Source organism: Heloderma suspectum, chromosome 6 (assembly GCF_057233095.1).
Source record: "Heloderma suspectum isolate Gila_16-S chromosome 6, 16-S_ref, whole genome shotgun sequence".
Lineage (NCBI taxonomy): Eukaryota > Metazoa > Chordata > Lepidosauria > Squamata > Helodermatidae > Heloderma > Heloderma suspectum.
In genome coordinates this window covers 51,881,681-51,898,465 of record NC_139463.1, presented here as the reverse complement: position 1 = coordinate 51,898,465, position 16,785 = coordinate 51,881,681, and the positions used below count along the sequence as shown (strand labels likewise).

Genomic DNA, 16,785 nt, shown 5'->3' with positions numbered 1-16,785 from the left:
CAGTAAACTGGAACCAATGTTTATTATTATTGCTGTGAAGGCAACAATATGTATTCTCTTACAAACATTTCTCTTGGCATTGTTTATTACATTTCATGGGAGAAGAATAAAAAAGGGTTTGTAGCAGGATGGTAACATTAACTTCCCACCTCGCCTCCTCCTTCCACCAGATGCTTTCATTTCCATTTTTAACTAGCTGCTGCAGTTTTGCATTATGCCCAAACCCAGATAATCTGTAATTAGCCTTAAAATGCCTTACTGGAACAAGCCCACCTCAACCTGTGGTTTACCCTTTGGCCTTTCCCACTGACCAGAGCACCACGGGCCACCAGGAGGGTACACTTTCTACCTTGTACGAAGAAAGACCAACCTGGCCCTGCTTCCTTCCCCCTACCCACCAGAAAAGAATACTTCACGGCAACTGCCAGTTGCCCTGGAACAGTAGAACCAAGGGGCCCTATCCACTGGCCAGGAGGCTCAGGACTGATGTGACTCCTAGGTAGTCCCTCAACATTTTCCTTCAATGGTGATTCTCAAAATCCTATGATTCTACCAGAAGGGTAGAAGGAACCAAAGGAAATCCTTCTTGACCTAGCTGATTCAGTGGGTGGCTGATGTGAAAAGGGCAAATTTCATGTTAGGCATATTTAGGAAGTAAATTGAAAATAAAACTGCCAATATTATACTGCCCTTATAAAATCTGTTGTGTGACCAAGATGCATCACGCCCTTCTACAGCAGTGGACTCGAAGGGACATCCACATGGAAACCCTGAGAACCGTAATTTGCCTGTGGCAGCAAAGGAGGAAAATGAGTGCCCAGTGCGTCAGCTCCAGAAGGTGGAGGCATTGGCTGCCACAGGGCGATGAAGCATGTGCCCCAAGAATCATAACTGGACTCCTCAAGAGTAAAGGCCTCCTTGTGACGAGTAGGACTTTTGCCAGCAGGCCTGTAATGAACTGCAGCTGAGCCTTGGGTGGGGCTGAGGAAACTATGGCTATATATGCCTTCGGTTTATATAGCTCAGAACCACTGTCTATTCTCTTTGAGAAATAATGGAGGACGGGGGAAGTGCCAGATGACTGGAGGAGGGCTAATGTCCCTATCTTCAAAAAGGGTAAAAAGGAGGAACCTGGGAACTACAGACCAGTCAGTCTGACATCCATCCCTGGGAAAATTCTGGAGCAGATGATAAAGCAATCCATCTGGAAGCACCTTGAAAACAATGCAGTGATGACTTGAAGCCAAGACTTCAAGGGTTAGGGTCTAACCCTAGACTTGAGGGTTAGGGTCCCCAAATTTCCAACATTGCAGTAACTTAAAACTTCAGTTGAGCATCCAAAGAGAGGTGGCAGGGCAAAGTTACCAAGGGAATGTAAACACAGCAAATATTTGGTGTCTGTATCAGTATCAAATGGTCTTTAGTTACAACACAGTACAATGAGAATTAAATGTAATTAACTGTAAAATGAAGTAGGAATAGGCATGTTCAGAGAAATTAGATTATTCCATTCACCCAAAGTTAGGGCAGAAAAACAAATTGGAACATCAGGACAGAAAGACAGCAGGAAATAAAGAGATGAGATTGGAATTAATGTGGCCCATTCAGATGAATAGGTGAGAGGTGGACACAAATCTTGATGGGTGAGAGTTTGCGATGGGAGGAAGGAAAGGTGGGAAGGACAGCACTGGAGCGCATTGCTGCCGCCGCCGCTGTTTGCAGTCTGGAGGTGTTTTTTTTTTTTTTTTTACAGGGACGTGATAGGCTACGTAAAGATTAAGATTAAGTGGTTAAGACGCTGAACTGCAGACTGGAAGGTTGGCAGGTCAGCAGTTCAAGACCCGAGTGCTGCGTGACGGAATGAGCTCCCGTCTTCAGTCCCAGCTTCTGCCAACCTAGCAGTTCGAAAGCAAGACATTGCAAGTAGATAAATAGGTACCGCCTCGGCGGGAAAGGTAACAGCGTTCCGTGCACCTCAGTGTTCAGTCATGCCGGCCACGTGACCACGGAAGCGTCTTCGGACAGCGCTGGCTCTTCGGCTTAGAAACGGGGATGAGCACCGCACCCTAGAGTCGGACACGACTGGTTGGGGACACCTTTACCTTTACCTTTTTATATAGAGAGAGAGAGAAGGAGGGGAGAGAATTCACTCAGTCAGTAGTGGGGCACCTTGGTGGGCACCAAGAAAGGTGTTCAGGGGCACACTGTTGTTTGTGGGTATGACATTGTTTACCTCGATCTAGTAGCTGGAGGTAAAGGTGCAGATAAATAATTTTAGACCCTGGACTTTCACCTTCATCTTGCAGTTCCCAGTGTGAAGGTCATATAGTGGAATGCACCAGAAGACAGGAAAAGGAAAAATGGGCTGTAGAGATCCGATCTTAATCTCACAAACATTCAGGAGAAGAAGCAGCATATTAAAAAGGTCTAGAAAAGCTCTACACCTTGGGACTAGTCTGACCTTGTAGATATTCTGTGGACAAACTTGCAGACTAGTTCCCTTGCCACTCTCTCCCCATTCCGCCCTCCCTGCCTTTTATAGCATCTTGCCTGGGGATCTGGAAAGCTGGCATGTTTGTGGGGTGATCTTTGGTTATCCTAATAAAGATATTAGGGGAACATGGAGTTTGGAACCTTTCTTATGATCAGCACTTCACAAGACACCAGGTGAGCCTCATTCTCCTTGTGGGAGTTGCAAATCAACTTCTGCAAGCAAAAGAGAGCGAGACAGAGCAAGCAAGAAGTTGTCACTGCTGTTGGGAGGCGAATGAGTAACATGAAGGAGTGAGTGTGAGGTCCTCCCTATTGCTGCAATTGGAAGGGCTGCTCCAGAGCCGCTGACTGGAGTATTCATAACCACCCAGAGCTACAGAATGAAGCTCTCAGAGTGTTTCCTGTCCACACAATCTTTGTCACAGGTGTTGCGATGTTCAGTAGGACACAGTCCTGAGTATTTGGTGCAGGCTTCCCCGACTTGGAGCCCTCTAGATGCAGCAGCGCACAACTTCCACCATCCCCAGCCAGTGTTGGGCATATTGGCTGGGGATGATGGGAATTGTAGTCTAAGACACCTGGAGGACACCAGGTTGGGGAAGGCTGATTTAGTGCTTTCTGACCACAACAGCGCAGATTTCTTGCTTCTTGGGAACTTAAATGAGATAAACTTTGTTAAACCTGAGCTGCTAGAAAGCTCAAGATGTTAGGAAGGTGTTGAACGGAATGAAATACCTACGCTCTTTCGCTTGGGTTGGCTCAACAAGGGGGTAGAGGCTACAAGGAAGCAGTTGTATTGCCCGTGCCTGGCCATGGGTGCAAGGCCTGTACTTGTGCACTGCTGTTGGCTCTTTGGAAGTAAGCTCCATATGGCAGCTCCACCACTAACTCGGCTTCATAGGCTCCTTCACCGGCATTCACTGCTATTTCTTGGATGAGAACCACATTCTCAGCCCCGACCAGCAGCCCCGACAAGCCTTCATCCTTGAGACACAGCCACACGGACAAAAGACAGAGTTAGAATTAAAAGTGCCTCCTGCTCTCCATCAATGCATGCTCTCCATCCAGGAAACAGAAACAGTGCAATGTCAGTAATGGGGCAACAGTGGAATGCCAAGACAAAATTGTTGGTTGAAAGCCATATCCTAGATCTGAGTTAATTCGGCAGGAAGCATAGGAAATGCAGAATGTGGCACTGGGCACATAACTGAGCCTTTGGGTTCAGGCAAATGCCCATCTCCATTTGTTACTATCTATGACTGCAGATCCTCCTCCTTTTTAATATACGAGACAATCTGCTCTCTTGAATTGTATGGAGAAAGAGGAACAAGGTTCTGCAAATCCTAAGGATCTTTGCCTCTAGGGTATGTTTTGCACTAAAGATTCAGAACAGATTTGATTATCTCAACCAAAAAGCTATGACAATTACCAACATTATAATGAAAGAAAAACTGTATAAAGGCAATAGAACCATAGGATAATCATAGAATCATAGAATAGTGGGGTTGGAAGGGGCCTACAAGGCCATCGAGTCCAACCCCCTGCTCAGTGCAGGAATCCAAGTCAGAGCATCCCTGACAGATGGCTGCCCAGCCTCCTCTTGAATGCCTCCAGTGTGGGAGAGCCCACCACCTCCCTAGGTCATGGGTTCCATTGTCGTATTGCTCTGACAGCCAGGAACTTTTTCCTGATGTTCAGCCGGAATCTGGCTTCCTGTCACTTGAGCCCATTTTTCCGTGCCCTGCACTCTGGGATGATCGAGAAGAGATGCTGGCCTTCCTCTCTGGGGCAACCTTTCAAGAACCTGAAGAGCGCTATCATATCTCCCCTCGGTCTTCTCTTCTCAAGGCTAAACATGCCCAGTTCTTTCAGTCTCCTCATAGGGCTTTGTTTCCAGTCCCCTGATCATCTTTGTTGCTCACCCTCACCCTAACGCTAACGCTAACACTAAACCTAAACCAAACCCGAACCCAAAACCAATCCTGAACCCTAACCCTAGCCTAACCCTAACCCTAACACTAAAACGAAACCGAAATTGAACCCGAACCTGAACCCTAACCCTAATCCCAACCCCAACCACAAGGATAACCCTAAACCGAACCCGAACTCGAACCATAGCCTAACCCTAACCATTACAATAAACCGAACTCGACCCCGACCCCAAACCCTAACCCCAAACCAATCCTCCCCAACACAAACCCCAACCCAAATCTAACCCTCACCCTAACCCTAACGGTAACACTAACACTAACCCTAAACCGAACTTGAACCTGAACCCGAACCAGAACCTGAACACTAACCCTAGCCTAAACCTCAAACCCAACCTGAACGTGAACACGTAGCCACACCCGAACACGAAACCGAATACTAACCCTAACAGTAAACCTAACCCAACCCCAACCCTAACCCTAACCCAACCCCAACCACGAACCTAAACCTAAACCTCACCCTCACCCTAATCCAAACCCCAACACCAACCCTAACACTACACCGAAACCGAACTCGAACCCGAAGCCTAATCCCAACCGCAACCTCAACGCTCATGGTAACCCTAACCCTAACGAGAACCCGAAAGGTAGCCTAACCCTAACCATAACACTAAACCTAACCCAACCTCAACCCTAACCCTAACCCTAACCCTAAACCCAACCCCAACGCCAATTCCAACCCCAACCCCAACCAAAACTCTAACCCAAACCCAACACCAACCCCAAATACCAACCCGGAACCTAACCCTATCCCAAACCCTAACCACAACCGAACTCCAACTCCAAATCCAACCCCAACCCCAACCCTAACCCCAACCGCAACCGCAACCCCAACCTGAACATGTACTCGAACCCGAATACTAATCCTAACCCTAACCCTACCCCAAACCCAACCCTATTCCTAACCCTAACCCTAACCTTAACCCAAACCCTAACCCGAACAAAAACTCGAACCCTAACCCTGACCCCAACCCTAATCCGAACCCGAACCTGAACCCAAACCCAAACAAGAACCTTAATGCTAACCCCAACAGTAACCCTAATACTAAACCCATCCCCAACACGAACCCCAACCCCAACCCTAACCCTGAACCTAACCCTAACACTAACCCTAATCCCAACCCTAATCCCAACCCTAAATCCAACACTAACGCTAACCCTCACCCTCACCCTATCCCCAAACCCAACCCAACCGCAACCGTAAACCTAACACAACACAACCCAACCCTAACCCCAACCCGAACCTAACCCTAACCCTCACCCTAACGCTAATGCTAACGGTAACACTAACACTAACACTATACCTAAACCGAACCCGAATCCGAACCTGAACCCGAACCCGAAACCAATCCCGAACCCTAGCCTAACCCTAACCCTAACACTAAACCAAAATGGAAATCAAACCCGAACCTGAACCCTAACCCTAATCCCAACCCCAACCACAAGGATCACCCTAACCTGAACCCAAACCCGAACCCGAACCGTAGCCTAACCCTAACCGTTACAATAAACCGAACCCGAACTCGACCCTGAACCCGAAACCTGTACCCAACCCCTACCCCTACACGAACCCTAACCCTAAACCCAACCCTAACTCTAACCCGAACCCGAACAAGAACGCGAACCGCAACCCCAACCCCAACCCCAAACCTAACCCTAACCTGAACCCGAACCCGAACCAGTACCTGTACCTGAACCCGAACCTGAACCTTAACCCTAACCCCTACACTAACCGCAACCCTAACCCTCACCCCAACCCCAACCACATCCCCAACCTGAACCCTACGCCTACGCCGAACCCAAACCCAACCCCCACCCTAACCCTAACCCAAATGCCAACCCTAACCCTAAACCTAACCGTATCCGCTAGTTGTGTACACGCTTTTTTTTTCTTTTCCCAAAGTCACCCATGATTTTCCCAAAGTCATCCCTACCTAAACGTAACCTTAACCCGAACCCGAACCCAAACCCGAACCGTAACGCTAAGCCGAACCCAAACCCTAATCCCAACCCCAACCCTAATCCTAACCCCAAACCCAACCCTAACCCCAACCCTAAACCTAACCCTCACCCTAACCCCATCCCCAACCCAAACCCAACCCTAATCCAAACCCTAACTTTAACCCAAACACTAACCCAAACCCTAACCCTAACCCTTACCCCAACAATAACCTGAACCCGAAACTGAACCTGAACACAAACCCAAACCCAATCTCGAACCCCAAACCTAAACTCACACCAACCCCAACTCCAACCCTAATCCTAACCCAAACCCTAAACATTACCCAAACCCGAACGCTAACTTCAACCTCAACCCCAACCCTAGGCCTAAGCCGAACCCTAACCCTAACTGTAACCGGAACCCGTAACCAAACCAAAACCTTAACCCGAACCCAAACCCGACATGTACCCGAACCAGAACCCTAAATTTAACCCCAACCCCAACCCTAACCCTAACCCTAACCCTAAACATTACCCAAACCCGAACGCTAACTTCGACCTCAACCCCAACCCTAGGCCTAACCCGAACCCTAACCCTAACTGTAACCGGAACCCGGAACCGAACCAAAACAACCCGAACCCGAACCCCACCCGAACCATAACCCGAACCCGTACCCGAACCGAACACTAACTCTATCCCTAACCCCAACCATAATTCTAACCCTAACCCTAAACTAAACACAACCCCAACCTGAAACCTAACCCTAACCCGAACCCTAAACCCAACCCTAATTCCAACACGAACCCTAACACTAACCCTCACCCTAATCCTAACCCTATCTCCAACCCCAACCCTAACCCTAAACCTAACCCAACCCAATCCAACCCTAACCCCAACCCGAACCTAAACCTAACCCTCACCCACACTCTCACCCTAACGCTAACGCTAATGCTAATACTAACACTAAACTGAACCTGAACCCGAACCCAAATTCGACCCCGACCCCGAATCCTAACCCTAGCCAAACCCTAACCCTAAACCGAACCCGAACACGAATCCGAACCTGAACCCTGATCCTAACCCCAACCCCAACCCCAACCCTAACCCAAAACAAACACCAACCCCAACCCAATCCCATCCCTAAACCTAAGCCTCACCCTCACCCAATCCCATCCCCAACCCTAATCCTAACCCTAATCTTAACCTTAACACAAACCCCAACCCGAACATGATCCTGAACACGAACCCAAACCCTAACCCTGACCCCAACCCTAACCTGAACCCCACCCCGAACCTGAACCCTAACCCCAACACCAACCCTAATCCTGAACCTAACCCTAATCCTAACCCTAATCCCAACCCTAATTCCAACACCAAAACTAACGCTAACCCTCACCCTAATCCTAACCCTATCCCCAACCCCAACCCAACCCCAACCTTAACCTTACCCAATCCAACCCAACCCTAACCCCAACCTGAACCTAACCCGAACCCTCACCCTAACGCTAACAGTAACCCTAAAACGAACCCTAATCCGAACCCGAACCTGAACCCGAACCTTAGCCTAACCCTAACCCTAACAGTAAACTGAATCCAACCTTGACACCGAACCCAACCTCGATCCCGAATCCCAACACCATACTCAACGCTCACCCTAACCAGAACCCGAACCCGAACCCTTACCGTAGCCTAACCCTAACACTAAACGCGAATTCGAACCCGAACCCTAACTCTAACCCTGACCCTAACTCTTACCCTTTCCCTAACCCTAACCCCAACCCCAACCCGAACCCGAACCCTAACCCTAAAGCGAACCCGAACATGAACTCTGACGCTAGCCTAAACGTAAGCCTAACCCTAACGCGAACACGAAGCCGACCCCGAACCCGAACCAGTACCTGTACCTGAACTTTATCCCGAACCCGAACCTGAATCCTAACTATAACCCTAACCCTAACCCCAGCCCTAACTGCAACCCTAACCCTCACAGAAAACTCCAACCCCAACCACAACTCTAAAACTAACCGTAACGCGAACCCAAACCCGAACACAAACCCCTACAAGAAACAGAACGTAGCCTAACCCTAACCATAACACTAAACCTAACCCAACCTCAACCCTAACCCTAAACCCAACCCAAACCCCAATTCCAACCCCAAACCCAACCAAAACTCTAACCCAAACCCAACACCAACCCTAAATCCCCACCCGGAACCTAACCCTATCTCAAACCCTAACACCAAACCGAACTCCAACTCCAACCCCGACCCCAAACCCAACCCTAACCCCAACCGCAACCCCAACCCCAACCCGAACCTGCACACGTACTCGAACCTGAACCCGAATACTAATCCTAACCCTAAGCCTAACCCTACCCCAAACCCATCCCTAATCCTAACACTAACCTTAACCCAAACCCTAACCCAAACACGAACCAGAACCCGAACCCTAACACTAACCCTGACCCCAACCCGAACCTGAACCCGAACCTTAACGCTAACCCCAACAGTAACCCTGTAGCAGAAATCAGAGTCAGAGAGACCACGGAGTGAAGGAAAAAGAGATTCTTCTTTATTTAACGCGCGGGCTTGAGGCTGGAATCGTTTCCAAAGAGCCAGAAGCCCCGAATCACAGTAATACATGACTTTTATAGATATGTCAGCAAGCAGTTTCCCCCTCCCCTTCTCTCACGGTTTCTAACTGCGAGGTCTATGAAAATGGGTAATAGGGCATGATTTGCAAAGAATGAGACCTTGATATGTATCCAAGCAATATGCAAGCCAAGCAGAGGACTGGAACATGATATGCCAGTGTCAGAGAGACCCAGTCCTGTTAATAATTTGGGGAATTTCCACATTGCTGTTTTTGCTATCTTATGCCAGCTCAGCAAGGACATTTCTGATTTTTTACATGGCTGCTACATTCCCCCCTTTAATGCATAATTTTATTACAATTATAGCATTAAATTACACAAGAAGTTGGCAATGCATAAAACAGGATTACTATAGCACTTTTACTGTATATTTTGCTGCGCTATTAAAGCATAGCGGGCAGCTGTTTTGGTGGCCGAGGCAGTAAACTGATGTTTCAGGCAACGCATGAACCAGGGGATGCAGAAACACAACAGCATTCCTACCACTATTACTGGCAATATTAGAACGAACAATGCTTTTAGCCATCTGAGGTCTGGAAGCCAAGAGGTCAACCAATCGAGCCAATCATGTTTTCCTATTGTTATATCTGCTACTATATTACGCAGATTATTGATCTGCATATTTATAGCGTTGCTGTTATCAGTTAAATTAAAACAACAAAGCTTCTGGTGTGACTCACAGCCCAGATGATGGAGAAGGAAAAGATAATCTATACCAGCTCTGTTTTCTAAGACGGCACCTCTTAGGTCACGTAATTCTTTATTTAATAATGACAGAGCTCGTGAGGTGGCATTTATGCTTTTGGCTAAACTACAGGCTAACCTGTTAATCTCCAGACCATCGGCCAAGGCTAGGCCTGGCACTCCAACCAGAGATGCTGCTAATGCTAGTTTCTCTGAATCAGAGTACAGACTCACATGACTAGTACAGCTCTCAGTCAGCTGGAGCGCCCGGGGCTGTCGTTGGTGAATTTTCTCAGGCCATGGGGGAAGGACTGGTACCAGACGGCTAAGGCAACATGGGTGGTTATCAGACAAATTGGCAGGGATGAAAGACCAGGTACGGGAACCACAGGTCCAAAACCATCCATGAGGCAGAAGTATATGTGCATAATTAAAGGATATGTTTTGAATTTCATTACAGTGGAAGGGGGGTCCAGGGATAGCTTTACATTTTCCAGAAGATTTTTGACAATTAATCATACGAGCACAAGTGGCATTTATACCAGCTACAATGGGAGTGCGTAAAGTAAATTCAGTAGGAGGCAGAGTTTTTGTAACTGCGCCCCAGTTTGCATTTTGGGAATAAGTCAAATTTATATGATAATGGCTCAACATAGTATCATTTTGAATTCCATCGGGATGCCTACAAACAGGTATTAAACAGGAACTAATGAGTCTATTGGCTGGTATATCTTCTGGCAAACAAAAATGCTTTACTCCAGTGATATTAGCTAAGTGAAGCCAATAATTATCAGCAAACCTTAAGGGCATACTCCCCTCTCCCAAAGCAGGCCCCCCTTTTGCGCACAATACTGAGGAGGTGCAACTTATCACTACTAACATCGCAACATACATGTTTAATCTTCTTTGGGATCTGACCGTACGCAGGGCAGCCATTTACCCGGCAAGCTGCAGTAAGGTCTAGTCCCGCTCTTCAATTCTCCAGTTGCAGGTCTGACCGTACGCAGGGGGAACAATTTCCTGGTATGTCCCCAGTAAGGTCTAGCCTGAGTCTTCTTTTACTGCTTTTTCTTTTTCAGTACAACTTTTAAAGGATTGTCAGGATTTCTGTTTGCAATCCACTCCCCCCCTTTTGCTCTCTTGACTCGCGTCCAGTGTATCCAAGGTTTAACTCCAGCTACTTTTACAGCTGTAGGGGTGGAAAGTATAACAGTATTTGGTCCTTTCCATCTGGGAGTTAAAGGGTCATTTTTCCAATCTTTGACCCACACTTCGTCTCCCGGCTGGAAAGGATGGATTTCAGTAATAGGAATTGGGGGTCTATTTTCCAAAATATACCGACGCTGGGCTTGAAGAACTTTGCCCAGTGCCTGAACCTCTTGGGTTAAACTAACATTGGCCAATTCTTGCAGGTCTCCCTTTAGTCCTACTAAAATTTGGGGAGGCCTGCCATACATTAATTCAAAGGGAGACAGACCAGTAGTTTTGTGTGGAGTGCATCGAATTCTGAACAGAGCTAAGAGCAGCATCTCTATCCATTTTCGCTGAGTTTCCTGACACAGCTTGGCTAAGTGGGTCTTGAGGGTCTGATTCATCCTTTCCACTTGTCCAGAACTTTGCGGACGGTACGCACAATGAAGCTTCCACTGAATGCCTAATAAATGGTTAACTCCTTGCAACACCTTGTCGACAAATGCAGGGCCGTTATCGGATCCAATAAATAGGGGTAATCCGTGTCTTGGAATTAGGTCTTTCATTAAGGCTTTTATAACTTCACGTGCTTTCTCAGTTCGGGTAGGATAGGCTTCTACCCATCTTGTGTAAGTGCACACAAAAACTAGTAGATAACGATAATGGCCTACCCCTAGGCATTTCAGTAAAGTCAACAACTAGGGCCTCAAAAGGAAGAGTGCCAAGTTGCTGAATGCCGGGAGGGGGTTTCTTCCCTTGTCTGGGGTTATTTCTGGAGCATTCTACGCATCGCATAGATGCTAAATTGGCATAACTGTGTAGTTCATTGATGTAGACCTGCTTTTGTAGTAGTGCTGCCAGGGCACTTTTTCCCAGATGGGTAGCTTTATGTGCAGTCTGGACAATGCTCCAAGCTAGCCGTTGTGGCACATAGATTCGTCCATCTGGCAGTTCCCACCACTTCTGGGCTATTTTCTTAGCATGCAGGGTCTCAACAGCCATTTGATCCTCTTCTGGAGTGTAGGTTGGACGCACATCTGTCAAGTTAACTTGGAACAACGGGGCTTCCGAGATTGTCATCTCAATTTTTTCTCTATCGTGCTCATCTCTGAGGGCAACTTGCTTGGCTACGTGATCTGCCCATCGATTGCCTTCTGCCACCTCACTTGTTCCCTTTTGATGCCCTCGGCAATGTATTACTGCCACACGTTTGGGGTGCCATACGACATCTAATAGAGCCGATATTTCTGTTATATTTTTGATACCTTGTCCGGTGGAGTTTGTTAATCCTTTCTCACGGTACAATGCTCCATGGGCATGGAGGGTGGTGAAAGCATACTTAGAGTCCGTATAAATATTGACCGTGAGTCCAGCAGCCAACGTCAGGGCTCGAATTAGGGCAATTAATTCTGCCTTTTGGGCTGAAGTTCCCACAGACAGAGGATTGGCCTCGATAACCTTGTCTTTAGTTACTACTGCATAGCCGGCGTATCTTTTCCCATCTCGGACAAAACTGCTTCCATCAGTAAAGTAGGTGATGTCTGGGTGAGGCCAGGGGCTATCACGCAAGTCTGGACGACTGGAATAAACTTCATCCATAGTTTTGATGCAGTCGTGCTCAGGCTGACCTCCTGGTTCTATTGGCAGCAGCGTGGCCGGATTTAAGTTGGATGACACCTCTAACTTGATACGTGGATTTTCACAGAGCAGAGCTTGGTACTTGGTCATGCGCTCGTTGGTGAACCAGTAATTTCCTTTATACTCCATTAGCGTGAGTACTGCATATGGAACCCGGATGGTTAGTTCTTGTCCCATTGACAACTTATCTGCCTCTTTAACCAGGAGGGCGGTTGCGGCAATGGCTCTCAGGCAAGCTGGCCAGCCTTTGGCAACTACATCCAACTGCTTGGATAAATATGCAACAGGTCTCTGCCATGATCCAAGTTGCTGTGTCAGCACCCCAACAGCTACATTGTCTCGTTCATGGACATACAACAGGAAAGGCTTAGCCACATCAGGAAGTCCTAGAGCGGGCGCTTGGAGTAATGCTTTCTTAATATCTGTGAAAGCTTGTTTTTGTGGCTCTCCCCACTGAAATGGATCTGCCTCTGAACCTTTGGTAGCTTCATACAGAGGCTTACTCATTACAGCAAAGTTGGGAATCCAGATTCTACAAAATCCTGCAGCCCCAAGGAACTCCCGCACCTGCTTCCTAGTAGTTGGCTCTGGCAGGGCACACACAGTCTCTTTCCATTCAGGACCCAATTCTCGCTGATGTTGAGATACTATGAACCCTAGATATCGTACCTGGGTTTTACAAAGTTGTGCCTTTTTCCGAGATACTTTATATCCTCGTTCCCATAGAAGTTGCAACAGTTCGTGGGTGCTTTGCCAGCATTCGAGTCTTGATGCTGCTGCTAAGAGCAAATCATCAACGTACTGCAACAGAACTCTTTTCCCGGGTTCGGAATGAAAATTTTGGAGGTCTTGACTTAGGGCTGTCCCGAATAATGTGGGGGAGTTTTTGAAACCTTGGGGAAGACGGCCCCAGGTCAGTTGGGTCTTCCTCCCAGTCATGTGATCTTCCCATTGAAAGGCAAAAATAGCTTGGCTCTTAGGTGCCAGTCGGATACAAAAAAAGGCATCTTTTAAGTCTAAGGTAGTAAAGTGAGTTGCTTCAGATGGAATCAATCCCAACAAGACATAAGGGTTCGGGACCACCGGATGTATCGTCACGGTTGCTTGGTTGACCAGTCTGAGATCTTGTACTGGACGGTAATCTTCTGTGCTGCCGGGTTTCTTGACTGGCAGAAGGGGGGTATTCCATGGAGACTGACATTCTCGAAGGATACCATATTGTAACAGACGGTTTAGGTGCTTCTGAATTCCTAGCACCGCTCGGCGCGGCAGTGGATACTGACGTACGTGCACTGGTATTGCTCCTGGTTTTAATTCAACTACAACAGGGGGCACACATCTTGCCATTCCTGGTGGATTATCTTCAGCCCACACTCCAGGCACATGGAAAGCCTGCCATGGCTCTTCATCAAGTACTGGCATGGTCCAATGTAGCCTCCACTCTTCTTCCTGTGGATATGTGAGTGACAGGAGCTGACCTTCCTGGGGCCTGCGGAAGGCGACAGCCGTTGTTCCATCTTCTTCAAAGGATATTTGGGCCCTCAGCTTTGACAACAAATCACGTCCCAACAATGGCATAGGGCATTCAGGTAAATATAAAAACTGATGTTCTACTATGTGGCTTCCAAGCCGACAAGTCCGTTGCTGCAGCAAATGCTTTTCTTCTCACTGCACCAGTTGCCCCAATCACCCGCACTTTTTGATGGGTGAGGGGAGCAACGGGGTAGGTCACCACTGATGACGCTGCTCCAGTGTCAATCATAAAATCAATATTTTGGCCCCCCACAATGGCAGTGACCATGGGCTCCCTGGGGCCAAGATTAAAGGGGCCCGGTCTGTCCTATTCAAGACTTTCGGTTGCGGCCATTCCCGTAAAGGGATTCACTTCGTAATTCCCAGTTGATTCTCTTTGCATTTGCCAGTTATTTGGTTGCCAGCATGGTGGCTGTCCCCTCCCTCGTCCGTGGTGGCCCCCTCGATTTTCCGCCTGGTACATCGGATTGGTTCCATTTGGACACTCACGCCACCAATGCCCATCTTGTCCACATTGGGCGCACTGATTCCTTCTCAAAAATTCTCTTCTTCCTGCTCTCCCCTTTCCTCGTCCGCGTCCTCTTTGCTCTCTGCCCGGTCCTCCATCTTGCGGACCTACTAGTGCTGCAGCAAGCAGTTCCGCCTTTTTCACCATTCTCTTCTCCTTTTCTTTCTTTTCTTCTTGGTCCCTGTTTACATACACCTTCTGAGCGACTTCTAATAATTCCGTCAAATTCTTCCCAGCAAAACCATTTAACTTTTGTAGCTTCCTTCGAATATCTTTATAACTCTGAGTTACAAAGGCCATATTAATCACTTTCATATTTTCTTGGGCCTCTGGGTCGAGAGGGGTGTACTGGCGATATGCATCCAGGAGACGTTCTAAATATTCTCCAGGTGCTTCGGTTGCTCCTTGCAACACTTCAGAGACTTTTGTCATATTAATAGACTTTTTCATTCCTGCTCTCATAGCTTGCAACAGCAAGGTTTGGTACTGAGTGATGCGTTCTAACCCTGCCGGTAGGTTGGGATCCCAATGGGGATTTTCTAAGGGCACTCTCTCTCTCATCCATCCTTGGGGATTCACATAATTTTCTGGGGCTCTTTCTAAGGCGATTTGTTCCATTTGCTGATGGATTCGTCGCCTTTCCTCAGTGGTAAATAACGTCAAAAGCAACTGTTGGCAATCTTGCCAGTTAGGCATATGCGAGGCCATAATGCTGGAGCATAGTTCCACTAGCTCATTAGGCTTTGTGGTATATGAAGCATAATGGGTCTTCCAATTTAGCAAGTCTGAAGTTGTAAAGGGTGCATAAGTGTAGGCTTGGATGGGGATATAATGCTCTGCCGCCTCGGGATCTGGGTTGTGCACCATCTGAGTTATCTGCCTCAGAGGAAGCAGAGGCTGGGCTTCACTCTCTGACTGCTGAGCCGTAGATGGGCTCAACCCCTCTTCTTTTTGTGAGCACATCTCTGTAAGGGCCGCTGCTGATTTTACTACTTCTTCTATCCAACTTCTCAATTCTGCAGCCTCTTTTATTAATGCTGACTGAGGTGTAAGAGGGGACTCTCCCGATCCTGCAGAGATGGAAGCCTCAGCAGGCAATATCTGAGAGTTGAGGACTGTAGCTGAAATGGGCGAATTACTGCCCGTGGGGCTTGAAACTGATGGCGTCAACTCCAAGTCGAGGCGCGGGGCAGTGCCTCCGGAAGGGGAGGATGGCAGGGGCTCAGGATTTCGACGAGGCGGTCTTACAGTAACATGGGCCCGGGGTGGAAGCGGGGCATAAGCGGGTGGAAACGCCGTTAGCTCTGCCAGATCTTCACCCGGGGCTTCTAACACTGGCTGTAATTTCTTGGCTAATTTTTCTTTTCTGAGCACCAAAACTTTTGCTTGGGATTCTAGGCATTTCTTTAGCCACGGAGGAGAAACACGGACTATGGAATCCCACGAGTCTATGTAGGGAAATTGATCAGGGTGCCCAGGGTTCCCAACTATGATGGCATATACACGACTGATTTTGCTGGGCTCCAAAGAGCCTCCAGTAGGCCATCCTACACCAAAAGATGGCCACTCTATTTCACATAAAGTTCGCAACCGTTGAGGATTCATGGGGGGGTCCCCATAATCTCCACTAAAACCTTTCTTAAAATTTGCTAACATACATCCCAAGGGGGTGCAAGGTTTGCTTCCCCCGCCACCCATAGCCTCCCTCCTAAACTGAAGACAGACACAATTAGGGAATGGGATTGGTCAGTGAGTAAGGGGTCTCACTGGCCGACACAAGAGGATTTTACACACCACGCACTTTGCTACTGGCCTGGGCACCCGGACGGTCAACGGTATGCTTCAGAAACCGCAGTAGCCACTCACACAATCATCATTCTCTCCACTGCTTCCATATGTCCCTGCCACCCACTTTTCCCACTTTTTTTACCAGAGCGGAAAATGGCTTCCCCAGCTTCCTCAGCTTCCTACTGAGTACTGGCGTGCTAGGTACTGGCGCCCACTCGGGGGTGTGATCAGGCCCCCCTTCTACCCGCAAGGAGTAGGTTCTTTTGTATACGTATACCACCAACACTGACCTTTTTCATAAGGCGGGGCCCTCTTTTTTTCGGCCCAGTGGCCTTTCTCCCTAAAGGCGGGGCCCTCTTTTTCCCAT

General features: G+C 48.0%; 1 protein-coding gene across 1 annotated transcript; it reads right to left on the bottom strand.

The window, feature by feature from the left end:
• Nucleotides 1-10,436: 10,436 nt before the first annotated feature.
• On the bottom strand, nt 10,437-16,312 carry LOC146340847 (uncharacterized). The gene is given in 4 exon segments (XM_084807271.1): nt 10,437-11,617; nt 11,619-14,257; nt 14,259-14,397; nt 14,524-16,312. Coding segments are annotated over 4 exon segments (5,340 nt in total). The 5' UTR covers nt 16,287-16,312; the 3' UTR covers nt 10,437-10,818.
• Between the last annotated feature and the right edge of the window lie 473 nt (nt 16,313-16,785).